The sequence below is a fragment of the Cercospora kikuchii genome (assembly GCF_019650295.1).
Source record: "Cercospora kikuchii DNA, contig_00004, whole genome shotgun sequence".
Classification (NCBI taxonomy): Eukaryota; Fungi; Ascomycota; class Dothideomycetes; order Mycosphaerellales; family Mycosphaerellaceae; genus Cercospora; species Cercospora kikuchii.
This window is the reverse complement of record NW_025408585.1, coordinates 2,625,719-2,650,152: the sequence shown is the minus strand read 5'-3', so window position 1 is coordinate 2,650,152 and position 24,434 is coordinate 2,625,719. Positions and strand designations below refer to the sequence as shown.

At 51.4% G+C, this 24,434-nt stretch overlaps 7 protein-coding genes across 7 annotated transcripts; 4 read left to right on the top strand and 3 right to left on the bottom strand.

Annotated features, from left to right (window-relative positions):
* Positions 1 to 1,055: 1,055 nt before the first annotated feature.
* On the top strand, positions 1,056 to 4,193 carry CKM354_000727600 (uncharacterized protein; the record flags this gene model as incomplete). Its single annotated transcript, XM_044802619.1, has 1 exon — positions 1,056 to 4,193. The coding sequence occupies one exon, from the start codon at positions 1,056 to 1,058 to the stop codon at positions 4,191 to 4,193; it is 3,138 nt and encodes a 1,045-aa protein (XP_044658554.1).
* Positions 4,194 to 6,757: 2,564 nt separating this feature from the next.
* On the bottom strand, positions 6,758 to 7,849 carry CKM354_000727500 (uncharacterized protein; the record flags this gene model as incomplete). Its single annotated transcript, XM_044802618.1, has 3 exons — positions 6,758 to 7,409; positions 7,459 to 7,706; positions 7,763 to 7,849. 3 exons carry the CDS (start codon positions 7,847 to 7,849, stop codon positions 6,758 to 6,760), a joined length of 987 nt encoding a protein of 328 aa, XP_044658553.1.
* Positions 7,850 to 9,739: 1,890 nt separating this feature from the next.
* Positions 9,740 to 11,371, top strand: CKM354_000727400 (uncharacterized protein; the record flags this gene model as incomplete). The annotated part of the gene is made up of 5 exons (XM_044802617.1): positions 9,740 to 10,169; positions 10,227 to 10,351; positions 10,447 to 10,811; positions 10,863 to 10,992; positions 11,048 to 11,371. The coding sequence occupies 5 exons, from the start codon at positions 9,740 to 9,742 to the stop codon at positions 11,369 to 11,371; spliced, it is 1,374 nt and encodes a 457-aa protein (XP_044658552.1).
* Positions 11,372 to 12,042: 671 nt separating this feature from the next.
* On the top strand, positions 12,043 to 12,711 carry CKM354_000727300 (uncharacterized protein; the record flags this gene model as incomplete). The annotated part of the gene is made up of 1 exon (XM_044802616.1): positions 12,043 to 12,711. The coding sequence occupies one exon, from the start codon at positions 12,043 to 12,045 to the stop codon at positions 12,709 to 12,711; it is 669 nt and encodes a 222-aa protein (XP_044658551.1).
* Positions 12,712 to 13,616: 905 nt separating this feature from the next.
* Positions 13,617 to 15,149, bottom strand: CKM354_000727200 (uncharacterized protein; the record flags this gene model as incomplete). The annotated part of the gene is made up of 1 exon (XM_044802615.1): positions 13,617 to 15,149. One exon carries the CDS (start codon positions 15,147 to 15,149, stop codon positions 13,617 to 13,619), a length of 1,533 nt encoding a protein of 510 aa, XP_044658550.1.
* Positions 15,150 to 15,779: 630 nt separating this feature from the next.
* Positions 15,780 to 22,081, bottom strand: CKM354_000727100 (uncharacterized protein; the record flags this gene model as incomplete). The annotated part of the gene is made up of 7 exons (XM_044802614.1): positions 15,780 to 16,693; positions 16,750 to 18,376; positions 18,428 to 19,633; positions 19,694 to 20,842; positions 20,899 to 21,528; positions 21,577 to 21,713; positions 21,775 to 22,081. The coding sequence occupies 7 exons, from the start codon at positions 22,079 to 22,081 to the stop codon at positions 15,780 to 15,782; spliced, it is 5,970 nt and encodes a 1,989-aa protein (XP_044658549.1).
* Positions 22,082 to 22,766: 685 nt separating this feature from the next.
* On the top strand, positions 22,767 to 24,024 carry CKM354_000727000 (uncharacterized protein; the record flags this gene model as incomplete). The annotated part of the gene is made up of 2 exons (XM_044802613.1): positions 22,767 to 23,073; positions 23,132 to 24,024. 2 exons carry the CDS (start codon positions 22,767 to 22,769, stop codon positions 24,022 to 24,024), a joined length of 1,200 nt encoding a protein of 399 aa, XP_044658548.1.
* Positions 24,025 to 24,434: the final 410 nt, after the last annotated feature.

Sequence of the window (24,434 nt, the reverse complement as noted above, 5' to 3'; positions counted from 1 at the left end):
ACCGCAATACAACATACCTCGAACTGCCACTACGCAAAGCGGCACCCGCCAGTCAAAGAGAGAGACAGGTCACTACCAGTGTCCGACGTCGAGGGCACAGCTGGGCCCAGTACATGAGATACTGCAGCAACACCAAGATAGACCAAGACACAATGCGTGCTGAAATCAGAGGTAGGTCGGCCTGGTAAGGACATTCCTTTCAAATTTTACACTGCCCGTCCTTCCCTTCACCATCTTCAATCCAGCATTTTCGACCTGATTACTGGGGGCTTAGGCGCAAGATTGGCTACGAGCGTGCTCAGAGCACGCGCAGCCCAGAAGTAGGTAAATCACGAGCGAAACTGATACTGCGGCGAAGCAATGATCGCGGCTACCCTTTGCTCACTCCATGAACAGTTTCATTTCCGCCTTCCTACCGTACCGATTCCCGTTCTAACCGCACAAACGAGCCATGAACACATCGCACCTCTCATTTCGTGGATGGAAAAGACGCCCCAGCATTGTGGAAGAGGTTACGCGCATGCAGGACGGCGCTTGCTCCACCATGCCTTGGAAACTGTGCTGCGTCGGAGAAAGATCACGAGCGAGAGTTCTTCATGATAGATCGTGCAGAATGGAAAAGCGGCTCGTGAGAGGAGTCAGTCGGGTCCGATGGCTGCTCACAGCACAAAATACGCGATATCGAGCAGAGTGGCTTCCACAGCACTAGCAGCGACATTGAATGTGTCTCGTACAGCACCAAGTGATCGTCAAGATCCACCACACGACATGAACAATGCGGGGAATGTGAAGTTGGGGCAGCATGAACGACCCACAACAGCTCCTCACAATTGGAGGAAAATCCGCAAGCGCCAGCGGAAAAGTGATCTTTATCCGCGCACCCGATACCGCCATATGCCGCCCCAGCGCCACACAGAACTCCCGCCCCCACAATCTTCCATATAGACCCAAAGCAGGTTGTGTCTGGGGACGAAAAAGTATCGCAATCACGCTATAGTTCAACTCTATACATGTTCAGCAGAAGCCAAGATCATTCACTCATTTGATCCAGCATCATGGCGGCACAAGTCTTGAAGCAACCACAAATCCACCAGAGCACAAGCAAGAGCGCTGTCAGCATTTCAAATGAGGAGATCAAAGCTCCAGTGTTGGAGGATGCTACCCCAAGAACAGTTGACGAATTGATTAAACTTCGGACTCTTCAAAAAGGCAGCGACGATCCGATTATCAGCTATCCCAACGAGGGCACACAGTACATCGACTATTCGATCAAAGACATCGATCATCTGATCGAGCAAGCAGCATGTGTTTACGCAACGACAGTAAAGCAGCGATTAAAGTCCAGTGACCCTGTCCAAACAATCGCATTTCTTGGCGACTCAGATCTTGGGTACCTCATTTCATTCCTCGCAATATCTCGGCTTGGCCACACAGCACTTCTGCTCTCGACGAGAATCACTGGAGAAGCGTGCGAGCATCTCATCAACTCTTGCAAAGCGACAACTTTGATCATTCATCCTTCATACGCTCCGGCAGCAGCATCGATCAAGGCCAACATCCCGGCTCTCAAGCTCGCCAATATTCTCGACAGCAGAACACTGCAAGGTCAAACAGCACGATTGCCACAGGCTTACCTTGACCTTGATCAAGAGACTCGCAATCAATCCTTCATCATCCACTCCAGTGGCTCTACCGGTCTTCCGAAGCCCATTTTCCAAACACACAAGGCATCGCTGTACACATACTCGGGCAGCTTTGGTCTTGTCGGTCACATCACTCTCCCGCTATATCACAATCATGGCATCGCCTGCACATTTCGCGGAGTCTACGCTCGCAAAAAGATTTACTTGTACAATGCACGACTACCCTTGGCTTCACAGCACCTCCTTGCCACCCTGCGCGAGCACCCAGATATTAAGATCTTGTACGGAGTGCCGTATGCTCTCAAGCTGCTTGCCGAAACAGAGGAAGGGTGCCGACTGTTGAGTCGATTGGACATTGTCATGTTCGGCGGGTCCGCATGCCCAAAACCTGTGGGCGATAGTCTGGTTGCCAACGGCGTCCATCTCGTGGGACATTATGGCGCAACCGAAGTTGGACAGCTCATGACTTCGTTCCGTGATTTTGACAACGACAAGCAGTGGGATTGGCTCCGCGTTCCAGAGTACTTGCTGCAATTCTTGAGTATGGAAGAAAGAGGTCCGGGACTGTGGGAACTCTGCGTCAAGAGAGGCTGGCCATCGAAAGTGGCGACGAACCGTGATGATGGGTCATATGCGACCAAGGATCTTTTCGAGAAACATCCTACAATGGAGAACACTTGGAGATACTACGCGCGACTGGACGATACAATTGTGCTGGAGAATGGCGAGAAGGCAAACCCTCTGCTGGTGGAAGGCATACTGAGACACAACCGGAATGTGGCGGAAGCCATCGTCTTCGGTGCCGGAAAGTCGCAGCTTGGAGCGTTCATCCTCCGAAAGGCCGAGAGCGACCTATCTGATGAGGACATCATCAACTCTGTCATGCCTGCTATCGAGGAAGGAAATCTCTCGCTGCCGGCATACGGTCAACTATCAAGAGACATGGTTCGAGTTCTGCCAGCAGACACGGAGTACCGGAAGACGGACAAAGGCACTGTGATTCGTGCTGCGTTCTACCGGGACTTCGCGAAGCAGATCGATGACATGTACGTGGAAGAAGCCAGAGGCTCTCTGAGACTGGAACGACAAGAACTGCTGGCTTTGCTGCGCAAGGAGGTCACTTCGAGGTTGAGGATCGAAGTCAACTTTGAAGACGATACGGATCTGTTCAGCTTGGGGATTGACTCTTTACAATCGATTCAGATTCGAAGTGTGATTGTCAAGACTCTGGATCTCGGAGGCGCGGAACTTGGAAGAAATTTCGTCTTCGACTTTCCCACGCTTGAGCAGATGGCTGATGAGCTTCTTCGACTACAGTCTGGCAAATCACAAACACAGCAAATCAGCATCGAAGAACAGATGGCCGCATTGGTGGAGAAGTACAGTTCATTTGAGACACATCAGCCCGTACAACGCGAATGGGATGGAGACTACATTGTGGTGACAGGAGCAACTGGATCTCTCGGAGCTCATGTCGTCTCTCGTCTCGCAAACAAGGACACAGTGAAGAAGATCTACTGCCTCGTCCGAGCCTCCTCGCTATCCGCCGCACAGACACGTGTCGAAGAATCGCTTCAAGCACGTCAACTCCACAACACCATATCCTCGCAAACCTGGCAAGACAAGATCGTTAGTCTCCCATCAGACTTCAGCTCCATCACTCTCGGCCTCACAGAGGAACAATACACTTCCGTCGCCTCCAACGTCACACACACCCTTCACCTGGCCTGGTCCGTCAACTTCAACAAGAACCTGCAAAGTTTCAGCGCCGACTGCCTTGGAGGCGTGCAAAACCTCATTAACCTCTGTCTGAAGTCCCAGCGTCCCCAGCCTGCCACCTTCAACTACTGCTCCTCCGTCAGTGCCACGGTCCGCACACCTGGGGGCTCCGTGCCCGAGACTCTTCCTGAATCATTCGCGTGTGCGCAAGGAATGGGCTATGCACAATCGAAGCTCGTGGCAGAGAACATTTGTGATCGAGCGGCAAAGGCTGCTGGCATCAAGGCGAGGGTTCTGCGTGTGGGACAGGTGATTGGAGACACCGAACGTGGAATCTGGAACTCAACAGAGGCTATTCCGATGATCTTCCAGACAGCGAAGACAGTTGGAGCGTTGCCAGCACTGGATGAGAGGCCTGCTTGGTTGCCCGTTGACACAGTGGCGCAAGGCTTCATTGACATCAGTCTGGCGGCTGCTGAGGAGCCTTCAGGGTCTGCTTCTTTCACGAATATTGTTAACCCGAAGACGTTCCACTGGACCGAAGATCTTTTGCCGCTCTTGAAGGAGGCCGGAGTGGAGTTCGAGACTGTAGCACAGAGAGAGTGGATCAAGAGGCTAAGAGAAAGCGAGCCTGACCCACAGAAAAATCCTCCGATTAAGCTTGTTGATTTCTTTGCTGGGAAGTATGATACTGAGGCGAAGAGGCCTGGTCTTGAATATTCCACAGAGAACGCTAGGACGCTCTCGCCAGCGCTAAAGGAAGCTGGTGTGGTTGACAGAAACCTGGTGGAGAAGATTGTGAAGTACTTGAAGAGTGTCGGCAGCTTGTAAAGCGTGTTGTTCGTGGCGTTCCGGGGATTGGTAGATGCATAGGGTTCAATTTGGTATCCTCCATATTACTGCCTCTCAATGGGCATTCCAGTATCCTCTTGGTGTTCCAGTCCTTCTTGACCATCGTTCAACAGCTTGCTCTTGATCTCTCACAACCTCGAACTTCTCCTCTTTCCCAACCTTCCATGTCTCACATGGCACTTGATGGTATCTCTGATCTCCAAACAGTTGTGCAGGAACTCAAGAACACGCATCTTGTCTCATGCGCTGCCTTCAGTCAACTATAAATGAAAACTGGTCAGATCGACGATTGCCTTTCAGAAGTATCGCAACGATGAAGACACACAGATCGTACTGAGCGTTTATCGTTTCTATATACATTTTTCTCATCACCGCCCTTTCTCTCTAAAATTAGCTGCTACATTCTGTGCTACGCGCATGTGTGAAGTGTCGTTGCAGACTGCGCCTCAGGTTGGACGCTAAACGAGGCGGAAGGCTTGAACTGGCGTGAGGCTTGGCTATAGAGTTTGAAAGCCCCCAACTAACGTGTTTGATAAGCAAGCCGGACAGATAGGCATTCCGGACAACTCCATCAGGTGGATCAACTTTAACACTTGATTTCTCAGGCTATAGGAGTCAGAATTACACTAAACTTGGATCAATTGAATGCTCAGAAGTCACTCTATCTGATGGACAACCTCTTAAGTTGTGACCTTGAATGCCACACTTGCTGCAGGTTGGTTTGGCTCTTGGCTGTTTCTCAATCTGACCAACTAACTCCATTGCCTGTCGTGCCTGTGCTTGTTGACTGTCTCTGAGTGCCAATTCATCAGTGTCAAGACCAAGGGTAAGCTTAATCTTCTTCCTTGGGGCTCTGTGAGACTGTAATTCCTCAATAATAGTCTTCATGTTGTTATGTTCAGCCTGCAGTAATGTCATAGCAGCTTGTGACCTTTTGAACCCTTTTGATAACCTGTCCACTGCCTCAATAATAGAGGTTGGTGAGCTATTTTGATGACTGATAACCCTAGCCTTGATCTTGCTTGTTTGCCTCTCAACCTGCCTTGGATTCTGAGGGGTATTCTGTGTGTCTGATGAACAAGGTGGTGGTGGAGTTGGTGTTTTTTGACGGAGTGTCAGCTTGGATAATACAGCCTGTGGATCCAATAGCAATAAGCCTGAGCCTCTAAAGGCTGCCTTGATATTCTGAGAGGTAAATGCAGCCTCACAGGCAGGCTTGAATTGAGGTAAGAAGTCTTCCTTGATCAGGTAGTGATATCCAACCATGCCAAGCCTCTGGATTCTGGCTGAATATGCCTTCTTCAATGGACCAAAACAGCCAACATCCAAAGGCTGTAACAAGTGAGAAGAGTGTGCAGGCATGCAGAGGGTAATAATGCCTTGTTCCTCACAGAATGACTCAAACTCTGGTGTCATATGGCTGTCATGGCCATCCAGAATCAAGAGCCTCTTCTGACCAACAGTCCTGTGCTTGGTATAGTCGTCAAAGTGCTGGATCCAAGCCACTCCATGATCATATGAGGTCCAGCCTTTTGGACTAACTCCAAGCTTCCATGTTGGTGGCAAGGAGTGGAACCAGGCCCTGTTTATTTGCTTGCCAGAGAAGATAACATATGGAGGCACTGACCAGCCTTCTGCATTAACACAGGCAATAACAGTCTGCCACTGCGTTGAATCAGAAACCAAGGCCTTAGGTCGTTGCCTACGCTCTGTGGCAGTGACAACCATAGTATTCTGACAGTGTCCAAGCCTGAATCCACTCTCATCAAAGTTGTAAATGTTATGCAGGGTAATTCCATGGGTAACAATCATGTTATGAACGAGCCTGAACCACTCTGTGATAACCTCTGGATCCTCATTCTTGGCCCTCTGATTTGAGAGCCTCCGTGACAGCCGTGTTTCTAAGCCTGAGTAACGCTTGACAAAGTTATGAGCCCATCTTTGGCCAACCTCTTGTCCATTCCGTGCCTTGGTTATTGAGGAGGCCCAGCTTCTGATTACAGCCTGTGTTGGCGAGTAACCACGTGAATCCAGATCCAGAATCTTCTGATAAACAACCTCTTCTTCAATTGGAGTCAAGGCTCTGTTTGGTGGTGGTGTGCCAGCCTTTGGCAGCGCGCCATTGAGCCTGTCACTTAAGGTGGAATGAGCCACATTATACGCGCCTGCAGCGCGTCGCACGCTTGGAAAACGACCTAACAGGTAATCACGGATAGCAGATTGAATAGCCTCTTCTTTTGAGCAACTCATTGTGAGAATTGGTGGAATAATGGACGCGTTCTGACAGTGGTGCTGGATACGAGGTGGAGTTGTCCGGAATGCCTATCTGTCCGGCTTGCTTATCGAACACGTTAACAACTGCTTCCATATTTGAAGAGAGATTTGATTCAGAAACACCGCGGGTAGGATTCACCGACAGGCATCAGTCTTATTCTTTCGTTGAGTCGATGAAATCAGTACCTGTGATAGATACATGCAATCATGACGAGACATTTACTTTGATTCTGTATCTATTGGCCTCTTGCAATGAAGAGTTCTGCGATCTAGTTCTTGAACTTCTTCTTGTTGGCCTCAGCGGCATCCTGCGCAAACTTCTTGAAGTCCTCACCCTTGCCCTCCTCAAAGATATCCACGCCCCAGTGCTTAGGGTAGTTGAAGCGCTTGCCCCTCTCCAAAGCATTTAGTGCCTCAAAGTGTTCTTGTGGCAGTTCCTTGATCTTCAAGTTTGCAGCGATTCTTGAAGGAGTTACAGATTTGGGCAGCACCACTTGACCTCTCTGCACAGCCCAGGCAGCGAGCACAGCACCAGGATCCATCTCGAGGGCCTTAGCGATTTCGTGTACCTTCGGGTCGTCAACGGTTCGTGGCTCGCCGGTTTGGTTGTTGCCCAGAGGCGAGTAGGCCTCAATGATGATGCCTTTTGACTTGGCGTAGTCGAAGAGCTCGGGTTGTTGGATGTAAGGGTGGGCTTCGATTTGGTTGACTGCGGGGACGACGTCGGTTCTGGCGAGGAGGTGCTCGAGACGGCGCTTGTTGAAGTTTGAGACACCGACTGCCTTGACTTTTCCGGTCGAGAGTAGCTTCACCATAGCGTTGTAGGTCTCGGCGAGCTTGTCATCCGTTTGGTATTCCTCGTCGATCTGGAAGACACCTTGCTCGTCAATCGGGAAGAACTTGTCGCCTGCTTTGAAAGCACTGTTCATGGTTAGAGAATTTCTAAAGCGTCTTGCTTGCGAATACTCACACTGGCCAGTGCATGAGGTACAAATCGAGGTAGTCTGTGCCGTAGTCCTTCAAAGACTTGTCCAACGCAGCTTCCACATCCTCAGGCCTGTGCTTGCTATTCCACAGCTTTCCCGTCAAGAATATTTGCTCTCTGGGCACACCAGACTTCTTGATGCCAGCTCCGACTTCATTTTCATTCTGGTAGATTGCAGCTCCATCAATGTGGCGGTAGCCTTGCTTCAGTGCCTCTTCCACTGCATTCTCCACCTGCGAGACCTGAGTAAGTGACTGCATTTCCAAAGGCTACGTTTCTGAAGTTGTACCTCATGTGGGGCAGCCTGCCATGTTCCAAAGCCGACAGCTGGGATTTTGGCGCCGGTGTTGAGCACAAAGTGGTCTGGGATAGGCATTTTAAAGATTGTGTGAGAGAGTAAAATGTAGAGAGTGCGAAAATTGTGGGCGAGTATGGAAGGTCAATAGAAATAAAAGAGTTCAAAGGCCGAATGGTGGGCAATTGTCTTCACAGCCCCTCCATTGCTTCAGCTACCTTGTTGGCGATAGCAGATGCCCCCATGGGTCTGCCGATACAGCGCCGATGTCGTGCTTAGAATGTTCTTCAGAGGACCGCAATTTATCCGATTCGGAAATGGAAAAGTAGCCAGTCATAAGCCGAATGGGCTTCAGCGACAGCTTGTGTGGAGGTTGACGCACAGGCGTTTGGACCGAATCTGGTCGAGCATTCGATGTCTTGCGCAGGCGAAAGCGTGGAGTCGCTTCATGAGCAAAGTGGATTTATCACAAATCCGCGGACCCACATGCAAATCCGCCTGAGGGGTGGAAATCGTGGCACCGCAATGGTATGTATATACTGGAAAGAGTCAGCGCTGCTCACCCCTTCATGATGCTCCCTCATCTGTGCCTTCTGCACAGGGCAATCGTTTGTCGCAGTGGTGTATGTTCATGACCATAAATTATGTGATGTGTCAAGTCCAGAAACACGCGAGACGCGTCGTGTCAGGAGTGAGTTCTTGGCAACATTGCCGTTACAGTTGCCGTAGATGAACAGCTGCAGGGTGAGCAGAAGCGCCATTTCACTGTTCGCCCTGTTCTTTGTTCTTGCAAGAGGTAGTTGTGGTGGATGTGTGTTTGTTTGGTGCCGGTCGTATCGAAATCGAGATGTCGGCGTCGGCGCCGAGGTCGCCGACCTCAGCTCTTACAGCGTATTTGCGGATGACCTAGTTCGTCGATGACTAACACTCGCAATAACACCCACCAGACAAGCGAGGTAAGCTTGCAAGCGAAGTGAGCAATCGGAGCTGCCAGCTTGCTAGAAAGGCGACGACGTGCGATCACAAGCAACCAAGGCGTAGACACTCAAGCAAGATTGGAAGTGTTCTTTCCCGCAACGAACGAGCCCGAGGCGAGAGAGTCGACAGTATTTCCAAGTCTGATGCCATGCGCGATTTTAGAGGCGATTTGGACGTCCTCTGTGGTAGTCGAACCCTTACCGACCCGGGCTAGGCACGATTGTAGCCGGGGTAGTGTCCAGTGCCGGCGGGGAATGGTGTTGGGCTGCTGATCGACAATATCTTTTCTGCTGGTCTGCAGCACCGCGCGACGAGACTGCTCTGCGAGAGTTTGATGGTCTCGTGACTCTGGACCAGATCAGTCCAAGGCGGCTCTTTTGCTGGGTGCAAAGTCGGCAGTCAGACGGCAGACTGTGCCGACATCACGGTGCGGCCAACGTGTCGATGAAGAGCGAGCGCACTGTTGCCCCTGGAGTGCCTGGTACCTGACTGCCATTCGTGGCGCGCCGCGACGCCGCCCTGACGCTTGCATGCACAGTGCACGCTTCCCCGTGCGGGCCGTGTCGAGGGCCGACTTCTCCAAGCCAACACTGGAACGCCATCTGCCACCGAACGACTCGTTTTATGAGACTCTGCAACGCTCTCCGATTGTATTCGCAAGCTGCGACCGGTATGCCGTGTCATTCGGGAGCAGTCGCGTTCGCATCGCGTGTCAGCATCGCATTTGCCGCGGAAGACAGTAGCATGTGCGTGTCGATCACTGCTCCACGCGGTGCAACTACTGCAGGCCATCTCGCCCTGCGCACGAAGCTTACAATTTACTAGTCTGCAATCTCACGTTAGGACGCGAAGCCACCAAATCCTGTGCGGAGTATGCAAACAACGGCAAAGGCAGTAGCAGCAGTCTAGTATGCATAAACCACGACCGCCACTCCTCATCCTCTTGTGCTCCATCCTACTATTGCAGGCAGGTCATGCCTTCATCAGTACACAATGCGGCTTGCGTATGACCTGCTGGTGTTCTTTGCCGTAACAGCACAGGCTAGCAGATCATGGAACCTCACGGCCGCCCTCGAACTCCCGCCCTGCGTCCCAGCATGCGCGCAACGGATCCTGCCCGAGTACAATTGTACACTGCTTGACGAGACGACACTGTTGCCCACCGATTGTTATTGCGCGTCTGCTGGACCTCTTGCGGACAAACTGTCGAAATGTGTGCTCGAAGAATGCCCGACGCTGGCAGAGGCACTCGAAGGCCTGAAATTCCAGGCTCTCGGTTGTGACTATCCACGGGACCGAAATAGAGGGCCAGTGCTGCTGGCGACAGCAGTGTCACTGTTCACAATCACGACATTATTCTTGATAGCGCGCTTCTTGTCGCGCTGGCCACGCTTATCTGGCGCTGGTCTGAGCTGGGACGATGGTAGGTCGGACAAGCTAAGGCGGTAAGGAGCAACGAGGGCTGACACCAGGCGCGCAGGCATCGTCTTGGCTTGCTACATTCCCGTCGTGGGCATTACAATCGTTGCGGTTCGCCTCGTAGACTATGGAAGTGGAAAAGACTCGTGGATGTTGCCCGTTGAAAACGTTATGGCAGTCGCGAAGGTTAGTCGGCCAACACCTAACATGCGACATGCTTTTCCCCAGAAAAGGCTACAGGTTATCCAAACCTTGACGCATGCTGACGGATCTTACTGCAGTGGTTCTGGGCCGTACTCCCCATATATCTGGCTGCAGTATTCTTCACGAAACTGTCCCTTGTGGTCCTCTATCTCCGCATCTGGCCCTCCGAACCTGGCTGCAGATCTCGCTTTCGAATCATCTGCTGGACGATAGCAGCAGCGCTGGTGGCGACAGCTTTGGCTTGCATCTTCTCAATTATCTTCGCTTGCCATCCCATTCGCAATTCCTGGAGGTATGCGGACGAGGCCATGGGAACATGCACCCACAGAGTGGATGCTGGAATTGCCTATGGTGCATTAAACGCCACATTCGACTTCATCGTCATTGTTCTTCCCATTCCGAGACTACTTCAGCTCAATGTCTCTGCGAGGCAGAAGATTGGGTTAGTCAATCTCCAAGCGTACAGGGATGGCCAATAGCTGACAACTCACAGAATTTGCTCCTGCTTTCTTGTTGGCCTGATTGCCACAGTATGTAGTCTCATTCGCTTGACCCGACTGGACGGACTATACACCGGAAGGAACATTACTTGGGACTATGTGGATGCAGGATTGTGGAGCCTGGTAAGCGAACGCCACCATTCCCACATCCAACCACTTTACTAACACATCCTCCCAGATCGAAGTATACTGCAGCATGATTTGCTGCTGCATGCCCTCCATGGCCGGGCTTATTCAACGCTGCTGGCGCAGCGGACCATGGACTACTAACGATAGTCGGCAGATGCCGTCGTTTGAGATGATGTCGGCCACCGAAAAGGAACGTGATAGCGGGTTGTTTGCTCCTGGCTACAGGGACATGATCCCTTCGCCGACGAAACTTCTGCGAAAGAAGACTTTGAGCGATAGTACGCTCGGTGATAAGCCTAGCCCGAATGTGTGTGAGAAAGAAGTTGGGTTTGTAACCTATATGCCGACGGCACAGCTGCCGCCGGAGAAATGATGTTGATGTATTGATATGTTGTATGTAATTGAATGAAGTTATGATTGTCAACACCAGCCTGATTACTACATCGAAGATTTGTTGTGGTTGGCTCAGCAAAGTGGCTTGAGGTCTGTTTCGTTGCGGAGATGGGACAGATTCTCGCCCGTTTTGTGATGTCTGGTCTCTGGTCTCTGCAGTGGAAGGCAGCAGGAAATCGCGGTCCGCCAAGACTTGTCCTGGACAACGCCTTCGAATCTCACTTTGAGACCTCTGCGTGACAAAACTTCTCTCTGGCATCGACACCGCCGTTTCTGCCTTCTTGTTTGCCCCAGCCTCGAAGCCATCTGCAACATGTCGACGCCACTGACTTCCATAGCACAAACTCAGGCAATGCACGCAGCTCGAGTAGAATCAAACTGGGCGACGGCTTGTTGACATGCGCATGGCACATTGGTTGTCATCCGATACCCTTGAGATCCATCACCTGCCATCCAAAGACCATCATCAAAGTCTTATCAGTCCGCTCACAGTCCTCCTGCTGCCAGAATTGGAAGCACAACTTGCGGCGCAGATGTCTTGGCATGCTGTGCCTCACTCTTAAGCGCCCTTCCGCCGTGGTCTTTTGCTTCCCCACCAACATCGGCCAGGCAATCCACTGTCAGAAGGCAAGTCCCACGAACGCAGTGACTATGTCCAACGCATCCAAAGAAATTGCGACAGGCGAGATCGAGCCTTCACGAATACAAGGAATTCCACTAGATGTCCTGCTGCTCTTGTTTGAGCAGCTCACCGAAGACACACGGACTCTGTGTGCCATCGGGCTCGCCTGCCGCGACTTTAGACGGCTATCTCTTCCCTTCTTGCTCAGAGATGTGGATATCAGCTCGCACAACAATCGCAGAGTCCCGGAGCATGACAACATAATGGTGCGAGAGGCTTACGCGGACTATGATGGGGATTATCGACCCGAGAACTTAGTCCCACGACAGCATGCATTTCTGCATCTTTTGAAGGATCGACCTGAGCTGGCACCTTATGTGAGGAGGTTCACATGGACATTGGTGTGGGGTGAGATCGAGGAGCTGGTGGCGAAAACAAGCGGAAACAAAGATGCCGGTGCCCTCAGCCAGAAGATCATGCGATCCACCGAAGCTGAAACGTGGAGTATCTTCAGTCGAATGATGAATGTGCGCGATCTTGATCTCGCATCTCTGCACCATGTAGCTGTCGCCAGCATTGTTCGCGACAATCCTCCCAAGCTCTTCCCAGCGGTGACAGAGCTGCGTCTGGTCGGCTGGATGCATCGTGGCCTCGCTAGTGCGATCATCACCACTCTGGACCCCAAGCAGCTGCTCTGATTCCAATTCGACTGTCTGCAGGACGAAGGCTCCATGCCAGGTGGCTTGCCGATGCACTTCGAAATCGCGGAAGATCACGCCGGTTCAGCAGTCACTAGACTGGAGATAGCCAAAGTGGACGAGAAGCTGTTTCAGTGTCAACAAGCTGGCGAAGTATTCACATTCCCCGGTCCAATGTGGTATACGATATGTCTGCTTCGATCCCGCCCTCTAGAAAGACTGGCGCATCTGAAGATCAAGTTACCGATGTGCGAAATGAATTTGGATGTCCGCAATTTACATACAATGTTTGATGAAGCAAAGGTACTCATTTCAATGACACAGAGGACACTGAAATCCCTTCAAGTCATTGTGGGTGAGTTCGAAGAGGCCTACTATCCGCGGCCATCATCTGGATGTGGAACATGTCCGTCCAGAAGGAGGCAGCCCTGGTACACTTGGATCAATGCATGTTTCCTAAGAGAAATCGCTCTCGCTCTCGCACAGGGAAACTTCTCACAGCTGACCAAGATAGAATTTGCTGAGTTCCATATTCTAGAACTACTTGACAATCGTCACGCACTTGATGTAAGTCTAGAGGAAACAAGGAGACAGATGGCGGCGGCTCGAGAAAATGTTGGGTTTGACCCTATGTTCACAAAGAATAAACATCTCGATTTTCGCATGGCGTTCCTAGGATACGATTACAAGGTGGCTTGGAATGATGCATGGAAGGAAATTTTGGCAAAAAGTTGACAGCCACAGTGAGTCTGATTTGGCTTTGCAGCATCTCGGTCTGTTGCTCATAATACGAACGTCTTCGTATCAGATCATTGCTTGGGATGCGTGACGAAGTGTAGTCCAACTCTGCTTTGGCCAGTTCCAGCGAATTGGATGAGCAACGATGCCTTCCAATATGCTGGCACTCACCAAAGGCTGTGTTTGACTATCGCCCGAACACCTTTGCTGTTCAGATCGCCATGAGCCATTTGGAAGTCATGCCTGTACTCCACGTCCTTCAGTTCGGTCTCGAACAACTCCATCTCGAAACGGACGACGGCCGCTATCGCAAACTTCATTTCCGCCTCTGCAAGGTGTATTCCCAGACAAGACCGTGGACTCTTTGAACCAAACGTCATGTGATACTTGCTGCGAAGTTCCTTGGAATTCGACCCTAACCATCTCTCGGGTCTGAATTTGAACGGCTCGGGAAAAATCCTCTCATCGCTGTGCACGCAGTACGTCGATGTCGCGACATTGATGCCTGCTGGTATGATGTACTTGCCATACACGATTGGGTCGTCAGGAGCCACGCGAAATATTCTCCTGGCTAGGCCGAACATGAGTCGTGTTCCTTCGAGGAAGACTGCGTTCAGGTAAGGCAGCTCTGTCAACTGCTCCATGCTGGGAGTTGGGCCCAAAGGACGCAACTCATCTCGCAGCTTCTGCATGCACTTGGGCTCATACATGAGATAGAAGTGCGTGATGTGAATTGCTCTTGCTGGGGAGTCGCTGGCTGCTACGACAAGAAAGTTGCCTTCTCGGCTCAACCGAAGTGGTTCCTTCTCTACATCCGGCAATTGCTCGTCATCGCGGATGGTGTAGAAGATGCTTCGATGCTGATTCGAATTTTGGATCTCTTCCTTCGTGGTCGTTTTGTCCTGCACCACTGACTGCACAGTCTTTGCCACTCGAGCTGCCACACGCTTAAGATCCATCACTCCCGGTGGTATCAACTTCTCTCCAATGCTGGCCGGAAGGTACGCTGCCAGAGAGTTGATCCAACCAAAGTGTCGAGTGAAGTTGACCTGCAGCAACAAATCTTGGGAATTTGCTCGCAGCTGTGCAGCTTCGCTCAGATCGTCTCGCAGAACGGTAGAGTCGAAAGCGAAAGCATATTCCTGAATCAGGTCCCAGCAATACGCAAAGTACAGATCGGAAAGATTCAATGGCACTCCACTGTCTTCTTTTGACTTCTTCTCAACAACTTTCACCAACTTATCTCTCTTCCTGGCAAGCAGCGGTTCCAGCTCTCTAACAGCCTTCGGACTGAAGAAACTCGTCATCGCCTGCCTCCGCTTCTTATGTAAGTCCCAATCATCTGTCCCAGCGACAGAACCTGCGATGTCCAAACTCGGCTCTGGTGGTTTATCGCGTTTTCGAGCATTGTAGATTTCTCCCAAGAAGTCCGGGTCTCCAATATGGACTTCCTCAGGATTGACTCGCAGAATCGGACCATATTGTTTGTGGAGTTTTTGGATCTTGAAATTGTATTGTCCAGGTTGGATCACATCGTAGTAGACCTCGTACCACCAAGTAAGGGCTGCAATTTTAGGCCCGGGAATGTGTCTGAGGGGATGGAGATAAAGTCTGTAGATGCTTCCGAAGACTATGTAGGCTGTGAATGCGGCGGCGATGATCTGTACAAGAGTGGCCTCGTACAGGAAGTTGATGTCCATTTCGTCGACGTGTATCCTTTGAGGTTTGTGCCAATTGGATTGTACTCCAGAGATCACAAAGTTCAATAGCTCTTCATGAAGTCTTGGTCAATTATGCCTTTCCAAGGAATGTCATCTACCTCTTTGAAGCGTCACTCCATGCGACACTGCCGGTTGTCATTGACGAAGCGGCAGCGCAGAGTGAATATGCTATGCTGCTTGTGTTGTCTTGTACTGGGCTTCGCACTTCGATCCAGAACTGCGAGCAGCGAGGAGTCCACCCTGGCAACGAATGTCAAACAGCGAACGTGGCAAGTCAACGATCGTCGAACACTTGCCTGAAACGGCAGCTCTCGGCCTCTCGTCATGATCTGCGCTGTGCAGCATATTTGAGTTTCGCAGGTACCATTACTTTGGCTACAGTTTACCGAGTATGCCGTGATCAGCATGCAAACGACACATGGCGTGCTCGGAATGTGTACAGAGTAGAAGTATCGGAAGTCTAGAATTCTAAATTGAAGTCCTTCACCAGACCAATGATCGAGTAGGTAACATGTCGAACCTCGTTGTAATCTATGTAGTAGAAGCTGTAAAGAAACGCGTGAACGCTATAGATCTAATCGCTCGAACGCATCAATGTTGAATCTGGCTCTATTGCCCTCCCTCCAGCATACGGCATGCTTTGCGTATCCCGTCTGCTGTACCATCAATGTTTTCCTTCTCAAACGGAGTGAAGTGATCTCCTGGAATGTCCAGAACGTCAATCTCTTCGCCCATCAGCTCCTCCCAAGCACGAGTGCAAATGGAAGGATCGCTCCTATCGTGAAGCCACTCGTTCTCTGGAAGACCTTCTACGCCCAAGTCCAAGCCCTCTGAGGATCTCAACAAGACAATTCGTGGTAATGGTCCTTTTTGCGAAGGACGATATTTGCCGAGCAAAGCAGCACGGCGTAGATTGTTTCTGATCGTGAGGGCTCCGATGGCAGCTTCGAAGTCTGCTGCAGCCTCAGACCTGGGTTTGGATAATTTCAATGTAGCGTCCATTGCCACTTCGATTGTTTCTCGTGCAATTGGCTTGTGATCCTTGGGCTGAGGCGGGTCGATCAGGACAACACCTAGTGTGCTTGTGCTTTTGTTGCTTTGCAGTTTTCGTGCCGCCTCGAAGGCGATGATTCCGCCGAAAGACCAGCCTGCGATAATGACACTCTGGTAGCCAAAGTCCGAACTATGCTCTGCGATCATAGTTGCGTAGTTCTGAGCAACTTCCTCAATCGACGACCAGTCGTCCTTGAGATCGGCAAGGAGTCGGCCGTCCTGGATTGTGTAGACATCTCGATTCAATGGATCCAGTCGATTGTAGTGCAGACATATGCCAGCGCCAGGATGGATGAGGTATATCGGAGGAGCTTCAGGCGAGCTCTCATCCCACTGGATTTGATTTGGGCTTTCGACATGGCCGAGTCGGCGTTCCAGTAGCTCAAGCATGCCTTTGGTCAAAGCGGACTCAGGTTCCACAGGAGAGACCTTACCAGAGGAGTTCTTCGTGTTCTCAATCTTGGGCGTGCCTAGTCTAGCAATATTAGTTATCAGTCATCGGACAAGATTGGAGCATTCCGCTCACCTTTGGGACTTCTGGACGTCGGACTGCTGCGTGAGCGCATGGGTACTGGAGTCGCCCCATGCGAAGCACTTCTGGTCACAAGGTTTTCCATATCGCCTACTGTCTTGCATGCAGACAGCTCAGAGACGCTCGGTTTCTGGCCGATCGCCTCCTCCAGTTTCCTGTCGAGCTCAAACATCATGATTGAGTCCACACCCATCGCCGAAAGTGTCGTTCGCGTGTCGATCTTCTTTGGATCCACGCCCGTAGCCTCGGAGAGGATAGTGATGACAGTGTCCTGGCTTGTGGCGATGCTCCTAGAAGTCCCGGGGCTACTCGTGCCTCGTGTGGACTCCGTCAGAGAAGCCTGCTCGGCTGGCTCCTCGTCCAAATCCTTCGATGCTCGCCTAACAGGACTTGTCGAGGCCGAATCCGGTTTGCTGTTTCTCCTCGAAGGAGCTTGTGATGCGAACTCGAAAGCAGCCTGCAACTTGGCTAACTTTGATCGGCGGAATTCCATACCTTTGATGACCGCAATCACGCCCTGATCATCAACTGCATGTGCATCTGCCAAAACGCAGTCAGGATCTTCTGTATTCATGAAGTTGCTGCAATGGACGTCAAATGTCTGGCCGGGAGCGACGTCACCACGAAGGATAGTAGTTGAATGGACGTGGTGGCAGATGCACACAGTCTCGTTGTCGACATTGAGGTTGGCCGCGAATCCAGCGACATGCAGCATCGTGTCGAGAAGTATGGGTTGGCCTGCATAGTGGTCCTCCGTGGGTGGCAGCACGCAGCTCGCAAAGATTTCTTCCAGTTTGTCATCCAGGTAGATCTTCTTCACAGCCCGATAGGCCGAACTGTATTCTACAACCCGGCTAAAGATCTTATCGTACATGATAGATGTTGAAAATGTCTGGTGTTCACCATGCTGGAAAGTGGTCTTTCGTCTCGACAAGGCTTGTTCGGTTGCCTGCATCTTGGACCCAGCTTTGGACTTCGCCTGCTCCTTGATGACTCCAATACAGTGGACCTTAGCATCAGATTCTGGCGCTGCAAAACTAGAGATCTCGAAGTCCGTCTTTCCTTTGCCATTCTCTGAACGCTGGAGCGTGACACGAATGATGTCTTCAGATCCTTCCAGGAATAGCAGCGGCCTGAGGAATTTGACCTTGGACAGCTTGTACGCGACTTCGCCATCTTGCTCGTTTTGCTCGCATGTAATAGCAGCGAGGGCCATCTCTGTATAAACGGAAGCAGGACAGAGGGCAGTGCCGCAAACGAGATGGCCCTTGATCGCACCAGCCATGGCCCGTATGGGTGTCTCGTAGACGACCTCGCCGGCTTTGCTCGTTTCAACCTTCCTCTGCAGGAAGCTATATGGCAAGGTCTCCGCTGTCGCTGCCATCTCGGGACCTTGAGCAACTTCGCGCTTGAAAGGCACGAGAAATCGTGTTTTGCTCATAGGCGAGGCCGGTATATCGACAAGTCTAGGTCGATCAGAGAGAGACTCGAACAAAGTACGCCAGCTGACGTTGACGACGCCATCTCGGTACAGTGCAGCAAAAAGCTCCGCGAGTGTCTGATCGGCGGGTTTGTCCTTCCTCAAGGTGGCGAAGCGTTGTGAGGCGCCATGTTTGGCAATCTGTAACAGGTCAGTGAGATCCCCTAGGGCATATGAAGTTGTTTTCCTCACCATTGGCAGTAGCATAGGATGTGGGCCAATTTCGAGCCACCAGCCACTGTCCAGGTTCTCAATCTGCTCATGTGCGTCGACAATACTGCTGTTGAACGCGACTGGTCCTTTGCAATGCGCTGCAGTATAGTCATGATTGATGACGTCCTCTTCCCCAACAGCGATCAGCCTCCCGAGGACATTGCTGGCGACGGGTATTGAGGGAGGCGAGAAGGTAAGCGTAGACGCAGCAGCAGCCAGTGGCTCCAGAACAGGGTCAAGGGCCGCAGTGTGGTAGCCCACTGGCACGTCGAGTACTACAGCTTTGTTGTCGGTCTCTTCGGAGATGTATCGTACTAGTTCCTTGACATCCGCGATGCTGCCGCCCACTACACAGTCGCTCGGAGAGTTTTCGCAGGATACCGTCAGGCTCGCAAATTGATCCATGGTAAAGAGTTCCTGGCGAACTTGGAAGGCAGGCATGTTGACCGCCACCATGGAGCTCGCAAACAGCTCGCACTTTGTAACGATGAGGCGCGCTCTTTCGGCTACCAGCCATAGACCGCTGTCCAGATCAAGCACATCAGCTATGACCAACGCGGCAAGCTCGCCGAGGCTATGTCCAGCGACGAGTGCTGGCTTCAGGCCAAGACCGATCAAGGAGCGTGCAAGCGCTACCTCGAGCACGAAGACGCCACACTGAAGTGACTGGATGTTCTCCAGATTCTTGATGTCGAAGCTGGCTGTGTCCTCGGTTTGAATCACGTCCAGGCAGCCAGGAAATCCCCATTCGAGCAAGCGCTGATTGCAGTGCAGCACGCACTTTCGGAACGTTGGCAACAATTGAAGAAGTCCTCTTCCCATACCTGCGTACTGAGATCCTTGTCCGCTGAATAGGAAGCTGACTGGGTTTTCTGTGCCAGGTGCCTCCGTTACACGAGCTTTTCTCAAGTTGGCGACCAGCTCTGATGTTGTAGAGGCGGTCACTGACAAGCGATAGTTGTCGACTTTGCGACGAGCTGTACTGGTGTAGCAGATGTCTGAAATCTTTAGATCTTGCTCATTCCCTTCCAGAAATGCAAGCATCTCTTCTCGTGCTTGTTCAAGTAACTCTTCACTCCTGGCCGAGCAGCCGTAGACGTATGTCAGGGATGGCGTAGTAGTCGTCTCCGTTGTATTTGTGTCAACATGTTCTTGGAGCAACAAGGCCCCGTTAGATCCCGCAGCCTATAAGAAGTTAGATCTTTTACTTCCTCGACAGGGCGATTGTGTCACATGAATACTTACACCGAAGTTGTTCAAAAGTGCTGTTCTTAGCTTTCCATTCGACTGCCAATCTCGTGGTTTCGAAGTGATGTAGGTCTCGTCCCTGCCCAGTTCATCGATTGACGGGTTAAGATTTTGCAGTAATGCTTGGGGTGGAATACGTTCGTGCCTCAACATCAGAAGCAATTTCGCCAAAGCAGCGCCTCCGGAGGCAGCTTCCAGGTGGCCGATGTTGCTCTTCACCGAAGTTACGTGAAGTTTGTTATGAGACTGACGACCCTTCGCGAAGACTCCTCGTATACTCTTAAGCTCGTTAGGATCGCCAGCTTGCGTGCCAGTACCATGCGCCTCGACTACAGTCACATCATGAGGGTTGATGTTCGTCGTGCCCAGCAAGCTTTCGAAAAGCCTCTCTTGAGTCGGCGCATGGGGGTGAGTAATGGAAGATGTCAAGCCGGATTGGTTCATTGCGATGCCTTTGATCACACCAAAGATCCGGTCGTTCTCGGCAACGGCATCGGACAATCGTTTGAGCACAAAAGATGCACAACCCTCGCTTCGACAGTAGCCATCTGCACTCTCGTCGAAGGCCTTGCATTGTCCAGTTGGGCTGAGGAAGTGCGCCTTGTCCAGGCCGAGATACATATCCGGACTCGTGATGATGTTGACGCCTCCTGCAATAGCTGCACGACAGTCGCCAGCCACTAGAGCTCGCGATGCTTGGTACAGAGCCGTAAGAGAGCTGCTGCAAGCAGTGTCGACAGTCAGTGACGGCCCAGACCATTTGAACGCATACGAGATCCTGCCGCTGATGAACGCTCTGAGTGTGCCAGGAGAGTAGTAAACATCGATGTTGTCCCGCAGGTTGTCCACGTAATCTAGAGTTGCGCTCCCGACAAAGCAGCCGAACGTCTTTCGAGAGAATGACGGCGATGAGTCGGGCACGTATCCAGCGCTCTCTAGTGCTCTATGCACCGTTTGGAGCATCAGTCGCTGCTGAGGGTCTATTGATGAAGCCTCTCGTGGTGAAATGCCAAACAACTCGTTGTCGAAGTCAAATGGATTGTTGAGAAAGTTTCCATACTTCGTTCCCATTGACCGATGTTTGTTGACCGGCTTCGCATCGCCTCCCGTGTAGTAGTCTTCGATATGGAAGCGGTCTTCTGGAATCTGTCGATTTGTTATCATAGGAAGTTCGTGACAATGCTCATTTGTATGAAACATACCTCGGAGCAGCTATTGATGCCGTTCATCAGATTTTGCCAAAGAGTTTCCAGGTCTGGTGCGCCTGGCAGATCTACCCCAACGCCTACGATCGCGATGTCTTCCGAATCGTGATTCGATGCTCCAGCATTGCGCGACACGTCACGAACCTCGATGTTCAGATCCACATATTCGTGTCCAGTCAGAGCACCATAGCCAGGCCCATAATTCCAAACTGCCACGGGTTTATCAGCAGGCGTCTCGCTAGCAACTGTTAATATGGCGTCTTGTACAGCGACCCAATTTGTCGGGGCGGCCAAGGTCATCTTCAAAATCATCTCGTAAAGATCAGTCTGCCCGCCTTGATCGTCACACTTGATGAGTGACCCATCGATAGTGTTGAGCAGCGGCATTAGAAGATCGCGTGTAGATAGGAATCGAAGCTTCCGCCGTTTCAAATCTTCGAGCAGAGCTGTAATTTGTGCCTGGCCATACTGCTCGTTGTGGTAGAGTGAGTGGATGTTGGTCGGCCTCACGCTGCATTTGCTGGGAAGTTGTGATTTCACGAAACGCTGGAGGTCTGAACCTTTGCCAGAGATTGTAACACAGTGTGCTGAGTTGATTGCACTGATGAATATCGGCGGGCGATCGTGCTGCCAGAAGTCAGTAGATGTAGCTAGAGAGCGATCAAGTTGCCATACCTGTGAATCATAGGATGAGAGGATTTTGGACATCTCATCTTGGCCAATATTAGCCACCACCAAGCTCCACGGAAGTTCCGATGGCAGCTTGGTAACCTCCCTTCGCATACGCCAGCTGGCGAGGCCGATCAGAACTGCTGCTCGAAAACAATGTTCTGCATTGGCAATGAACTGCAGTACATTGTCCGAGGAAGCTACTGCCACTGCAGTAAGTAATCCCATGCAGAATCCAGCTGTTGCTACGGAATCTGCTGATCCGTCCCCTCCTGCAGAGTTCTGGAGAGCCAGATGGCGCAGAGAGAGAGATTAGGTCGTCCAGGTCGATGTCATTGTCATGTTGAGCCTCCCTTGCAGCTATAGTTACTTCTTCGACGAACGCTCTGTGACAAGCTTCGATAAGAATTTTGCCATGTGGCAATCGAGAGTCTCTGAAAGCCTGATCTCTGGTCGCATCGCTGAATAGTGCATCAGAGCCAAGCCCCGCAAATACTGGTATCTTGCCCATCGTAGATTCAACTCAGTCTGTTACTTCCATGTGCATGGAATAGTCATCGTCGTCTTCTTTGCGTCAAGCGTAGGAGCGAACAAAAGTAAATGTTCAATTATACATGCGATTGTCGTCGCGGTTTCGATCGTAACATTCGATGCGTCGAAAGATGTGCAGTACTGTAGTGGGAGTACTTGCAAAGATACAACGCTCGTCGATCAAAGCGTGGCATCTGAACTTGACCAGTTTCATTCGGGATTTGCAAGTACCTGGTTAAGCTTTCGACGGATCCTAGCCAATCCTAAGCGTGTGTCGATCTCTGCACCTCGTCAAAGTTCGTCCAGAACGCCGACGCAGCGTGCGGAGCGGGAGCCTGGTGGTCAGCTACGACACCTGTCGAATGGAAATGATGCCTCGGAACGTGTGTTCTAGAGTTTGTAACACTGCTGTGACTGCAACTTGACAGCTTGTCGCGCGTACATATTGGTCGATCGCTTCCCAAACGTGTGAGCATACAAGGTTCCGCCCGCAGACAGCACATGGAACCAGACAATCTGCTGCATAGACCGTTGAGAGTTAACCACCGACCACGTTGCAGATTAATGGGAGAACGTTCGAGATCGGCAAATTGACCTGAGTTTGCAGCTTATGCTCCTTCAGATTCCACCAGTGTCATCACATTGCTGCCGCAGCACACCAAATCATGGCATTGAATGCAGCACAAGCCGACGAGTTGCGCCGACTGGCTGCAGAAGTCAACGATGCTGTCGAGGCGCGCATTCGAGGTGAACCTGGTGCGGTCGAGAAAATCCGAAGGACTACGCAGAGCGTGCAGCTGGCGGGCATGGGTGCGTTCGAGTACTGGGGCAATCAATTGTGGCAGCCGTTAAAGAGCATTTGCTTGGTGATGGCTCAAGAGATTGGCGTACTGCCCAAACTCAATGCTCATGCTGGGCCTGTCGATGCTGCCAGTATTGCCAAGAGCGTCAGCTCGGACGAGCTCTTGATCTGTAAGACTGTCGTGTTTACACTGGTGCATCTCTTGACAGAAGCTAAAAATTGGTGTAGCCCGTCTGATGCGAGTGCTTACTTCTGTTGGCGTCGGCCGTGAAGTAGCACCAAACACATATGAAGCAAATGCTATCAGCGAAATCGCGGGCAGCGAAGGTGGCCAGGCCGGAATCAAGTATCTCAATGAGTTACTCTTCTCCGTGGCCGCTCGTATAGTACCGTACATGCGTGAGCATGGGTTCAAGCAGTTTCCAACACGTCCAAAAGAAATGGATCCGACGCAGTTCACCTTCGATGGCCGGATAATGTGGGACTATCTCAAAGACACTCCAGAGATGAAGAACTCTTTCGACACCCTGATGAGGGAGAATCGAAAGGGGAACAAGCCTTGGTTCACCATCTTCCCTTTTGCGCAGCAGATTGGAGCTGCCTGCAAGAGCACAGAAGAAGTCCTGCTAGTTGATGTTGGCGGCAATCGTGGCGCCGACATACTGGATTTTCACAAGGCTAACCCTGACCTCGCCGGTCGTCTGGTACTCCAAGACCTTCCCGAGACCATTGCGAACGTGGACAGGTCGATAATGGACGGCATTGACTTGCAGCCTTATGACTTCTTTACACCACAGCCGGTAAAAGGCGCCAAAGCCTATTTCTGGCGCTGGATCTTGCACGATTGGGATGATGACTCAATCCGCAAGTTCCTTGGCAACACGATACAGGCCATGGACGCCGACAGCCGTCTTCTGATTGAGGAGTTCGTCCTTCCCGACACTGGGGCCGATGTGAAGACCAGCCATCTGGACATTATGATGATGCTGTATCATTCTGGCATGGAACGCACACTCAGCCAGTGGAAGGAGCTCCTCACGAGCTGTGGCGTGGACATTGTCAAAGTCTGGACACGTCCTGACACCGATTCCAGTGTTTTGGAATGCAGGCGTTCCAAGTGAATTGAGCTCCTGGTACTAACGTGTCGGTCGCCGATCGCACTAGAAACCGCACGCCCGACCCAGGCAGAGTGCTCAGGGGTGTTGCGATTTCGAAACCACGCGCCGGACTACGCGTCTCATGTCTGCCAGCAGGATTAGCCTGATTGACGACGAGCAGAGGCAAAGACCGCAGCACAGAGGTGCACTGGCGATGGGATCAGGAATATATTTGATGAAACATAGATTGGTAGATACAGGATGTGAAGTCCCAGATTTCAGGCACCCAAATCTCCGCCGTGCCAAGAACGACCAACTTGACATATGCCAACCTTGTTTTCACGTCACCACGGCTTCCTTCATCTATCCTCCGGCATCAACGCACGTCCACATTCATCAAACCATTGAGGAAACCATTTCCAGCAATATTCTTC